The 4,820-nt window shown below is 46.7% G+C and overlaps 1 protein-coding gene across 1 annotated transcript; it reads right to left on the reverse strand.

The window, feature by feature from the left end:
• Positions 1-576: 576 nt before the first annotated feature.
• Positions 577-3,351, reverse strand: LOC116918210 (fork head domain-containing protein FD4). Its single transcript, XM_032923854.2, has one exon. It carries the CDS (start codon positions 2,922-2,924, stop codon positions 2,382-2,384), a length of 543 nt encoding a protein of 180 aa, XP_032779745.2. The 5' UTR covers positions 2,925-3,351; the 3' UTR covers positions 577-2,381.
• Positions 3,352-4,820: the final 1,469 nt, after the last annotated feature.

The raw sequence follows: 4,820 nt of genomic DNA on the forward strand, positions 1-4,820 counted from the left end.
TTCACGCACCGAGACGCACGGCACCGGGCATATAAAACCCAACCCTAAAAAAAGAAACCAACAAAAACAACAAACGAAATGCACATCAGGCAAATCACGTCAATAGCGGAAATCAAATGAATGTAGTCCCTTCTCTCTCGCGTCCGTCTGCGTATATAGACAATACCGGCTTGGCTAACTCACATATACGTATAATGAATCACATCATTCAAAAAGAAAACACCGCTCGTCCGCAACAGCTTGGAAATGCATAATAAGCAGCAGGATAGGTGTATAGCAGATGGCATCAGCAAGCAGCCAAACAAAATGCAAACAAGTGGGAGCTTCAAAACGTCAACAAGGAGCTGACCAAGACAAGCCCCCCGAACCATCTTCTTTTCTTGTCTGTTTGGTCCTTTTTTATATCTATACCTTTTGTTGCTGTGCGTTGGCGTTATAGGTTAAGCAGCAGAATAACGAATCGCTTCGAAACGAGGCATAATACTATCGGACCGGCTTACGTTTAACACGCGCACATATTTAATTGTCTTTAATTTATTTTTTAAATTCAAGTTCTTAAGAAATGAAAAGATTGAATTGTTTATGTTTTGTTTTGTTTTATTTGTTTTGCATTTCGATCTTGCTCTTTCGATACTATTTTTACAGCATATTATAGGCCTACATATACACATACGTACGAATTACGATTTGACAGGCAGAATTTGAGGTAACCGGCCCAGGGCATTCCGGTTATTGCAAAATGAACAAAAAATCAAGATGAAAAATGACAAAAATATAACGGTCATCATATGGAAATCAGCATAATGTTATAATATCGAGAAATAAACAGAGTTGCTTGCGTTAAGCTTAATTTTTTTGTGTGTGTGTTTTTATGTTTCTCTTCCGAACAGATCCTTTGAAAAAAAAAAAAAACTCATTTCATCACCAATACCCGCTCTCTCTCTTTTTCATTCAAAAATTTACATATACAATTATATCTCTCTGTTCATAGTTTTTTTTTTTTTTGTTGTTGTGTGTGTTTTGTTTTCTTAAAAATACAAAATCAGGCATCATATTAGACTTGATTGTTATAGGCTTTTGCAAACGTCCCGGCTACGGAAGTCAAATGGATCTCAAATTGGGACTGAAACGGAAGACGCCGTCTTTACTTTTGGACGAGTCGGCGTCGGGACTTTGGCTTAAAAAAACGCCGGCGTGATGGTGATGGTGATGGTAGTGATGAAGATGTGGAGGCACTGGCCCGTGCTGATTCAACGGGGACGAAGGCGGCGGCCGCTGAACGGACGGCGACACTGGGCTTGGCTGCAGTTTGTCCCGGCTGCAGTCGGCCGCAGTCAGAAAGGGATTCGGCTGAATGGCGGCCAGTTGAGTGACTGGTTGAGGCGCTGGTTGAGGGCTTTTCGACGAAACATCCGGCGACAGCGACGACGGCCTGCAGTCCTCTTTAGCGGACGCGTCGCCTCGATTACTGTGCCGGGCCAGCCCTAAAAAAGCCGCCGAGGCAGCGGCGGCCGCAGCGGCGTACATGTCGTGAAACTGTTGGTGTTGTTGTTGCTGCATGCTGGCCATCCCGTAAGGGAAGGCGCCAGACGGCGCCATACCGGCGTAGGCCATGTACGATGGAATTGGCATCAACAGGTGAGGCGATGGCTGCTGCTCAGGTGGACTTCCCAACCGGCCATCAGCCGGGCATGTTTTGGCTAACGTCGAAGCTGATGGGAGTAGCGGGGTGGTCGCCGTCCGATCGTGCGACCTCTTCTTCGGCATCTTCAGCTTCGATGTCGACTTCCGATTCATCGTCGGACGGTGACGAGGACGAAGACGACGAGCAATCCGCTGCCGAATCTCCGTCGAGGAGTAACACGTCACTGTTGACTTGATGGCTCTTCTTCTTTTGTTTGGCCACTGGTTCCGGCTCGTCGTCAGACGAATCGGAATCGTCAGCGATGAGGCTGGCGATGGTGAACGACCTCTTGGGTTTCACATTTCCAGCCGACACGCAATCGGCCCCGACTGGCGAACAGAGGCTCGTCGTTTGACTGGTGAATTTACCTGAAGGCGACGGCTGCTGGTGTTGGATAAGCGAGCCGAAGCCGCCGGTGCCGCAGCCGTGATTATAGGCCGCGTAAGAAGGTGGAGAGGCCATCGACGGCGTGGGGCCGTGGAAACCGTGCACTCGCTGCTGAGCGGCCGCTGCCGCGGCGGCCATCATGGCCGGGGTCGGATGATTGGCCGCCGCCGCTGCTGCCGCTACGGCCGCTGCCATGGCGGCTTGATTGTAGGCGAAACCCATGCCGTAAGGGATGGCCGGATAGGCCGTCATGGGACCGCAGGCCGACATGACGGCTGCCACCTGGGCCTGAGTGGCTGGCGCTGGTAGATTAGACGCGTTGTGTTGAGGCTGTTGCTGCTGGACGGCCGCTGGCAACGGAGAAGGTCCTGTAGGGGTCGGCCCCGATGCCGTCGCTGGCCGACGATGGCTGATGTGGTCCAGCTGTGGCATTAGCGGCGGCCGATTGTTGCTGCATCATTCGATTCATGCTGGACAAAGCGGCCAGCTCGGTTTCCAGCAGGTCCTTGTCGGCTTTGTGCAACTTGAAACGCTTGCGGCGACGCAACAGCGAGCCGTTTTCGAACATGTTGATGGCGTTGGGATGCAGCGTCCAGTAGGCCCCTTTGCCCGGCCGGTCGGGACGTCGTGGCACTTTGAGGAAACAATCGTTGAAGGAGAGATTGTGACGCAACGAATTTTGCCAGCGTTGAGTGTTCTTCCTGTAGTACGGGAATCGCTCCATGATGTAGCGATAGATGTCGGCCAGCGGCAGCATCCGCTCCGAAGACGATAAGATGGCCATGGCCGTCAGGGCGATGTAAGAATAAGGCGGCTTCTGATCGCCGTAGCTCTCACGACAAGGGCGCGGCATTTTGGTTGGATTGATCGTTTAAAAAAAAACAAAATTCGAAGAGATTGCCGATCTCTAATCGATTGGATTCAGTTGTAACAACAGCGGCGCATTGGAAATGGATAGAAAACGCACTGCGCTCACTCGAACAAAGTTCGTTCAAAGTCACTGGGTTTGTTTTTGTTGTTGTTGTTGTTTTAGTTTTCTTTTCTTCGGGGAAACGATGTAAACAGACGAATGTGAAAATTGCACACGAAAAGAAACAAACAAATCGGCTGGCAAATGTCGAGAATCAAACAAGATGGGGCGACTTGACGAGACGTTGTGCCTGCAGCACGGTCGCTGATAGAATGTTTACTTCCAACGGCCAACTGGCTCCAATATAGCCAGGCTTTTTGCTGGCTCTTTCTCTACTGACGCGATGGGAGGTGGTACGCAGCAACGAATGTGAATCCTCTACGTCTATACCCTGACTATCTGTGAAACGAGGGCCCGCCTCTTGGAAGCGCGAGTCCTCCTCCAGCCGATTGGTCGGTCGATGCCAGCCAATGGTAAGCTCTGCACACTCTGTTTGCAGCACCTTTTACAAGGTAAAAGAGGAGGGTGGGCCAAGAGCCTTCCTGCCCACTTCTTTCATTTTCATTTTCATTTTCATTTCGTCTCGATGTATTATTATATATAGGTTAGCATTTGTGTGTGCCATTGTAAAAAGGCGTCTAACTTGATGATCAGCCCAATGCACAGTCTACACACAGCCGCATGTTATAGAGGCACCCAAATAAAAACAGAATATCCCGAAAAGGACGTGATTCCTTCAGATGAACACAGAAGAGCAGTGAAAAAAATGTAAATAAATAAAAGAAAGAAATCTTTAAACTAGATCAAACTAAAAGAAGCGCATTAATTATAGCTAGACTACATTTAAAAAGCAATATAGCAACACGGCCATCAGAAAAGGAAATGACAACAACACCAAAGATATTTAAGAAACGAGACACAAAGGTGATCGTCGGTATATATATTCAAATCGCGCGCCATCACGCGGGACTTTGAGCGTGTCAACCATTTTTTTTTTTAATCTTAAGGGAACTAACACTGTCGTGTTACACCAGACGTGAAAAGGAGTTTATAACGATCGTATAAGAGCCTTGATTTCGACGCGTGAATCGGTGACCAACTCTTTGGGCATATATAAGTGGCGGCATTTTTGAATTGTATAGTTTAGAAGGAAACAAAACACAAAAAAAGAGGGCCGCTTCTCTATTCGATTCCCACACACGATTTCCCCTCACCAACGGTTAACAAGAAACGTAAAACAATTACGCGTACGGGTATAGGTATATATTATTACACACGCACGTCTCTCCGTATAGAAACTGAAGGGGAAAAAACGAACAAATATTTTTCATCGGCAATCGAAACAAAAACAAAACAATTTGAATAGAAGCCCAAAGTGACTAATTTAGCGTCATCGGGCAGCCATGCACATCAAGGAGCTTTTGGTATTTAAAAAGAAAAATTCAAAAATCAGCTGCTGCACTGTATTATATAGTGGCTTTTGGGAGGCCCTTTGAAAATGCGTGCGGTGACGCTTATATATACCTCTTGTGTATGTATATCAAATCCCCAATAGAAATCCATCAAGGTAAAGAGATGTTAAAAAAAAAAAGAATAGAATAGAATAGAATAGAATAGAATAGAATAAGAGAGGGTAAAAAAAAAAGGAGGGGAATTTACCGCGCTGTTATATTATTGTAAGCAGCTCGTTGCCGAAGAAGTTGAGGCTCTTGGGGCTCTATTTTTTTGTTCCCCCTCCCCTTTTTTTTCTATTATTCTTTATACACCTAATGCACCGAAGAAAAAAGAAAAAAAAAAAAGGATTCCTTTTTAAACGCTTAGTTTTTTTTTCGCTCTGTT

Source organism: Daphnia magna, linkage group LG3 (genome assembly GCF_020631705.1).
Source record: "Daphnia magna isolate NIES linkage group LG3, ASM2063170v1.1, whole genome shotgun sequence".
Lineage (NCBI taxonomy): Eukaryota > Metazoa > Arthropoda > Branchiopoda > Diplostraca > Daphniidae > Daphnia > Daphnia magna.

Excerpts from the sequence above, each read along its gene's own strand:
- LOC116918210 (XM_032923854.2), bottom strand. The coding sequence starts at position 2,924 with ATGCCGCGCCCTTGTCGTGAGAGCTACGGCGATCAGAAGCCGCCTTAT.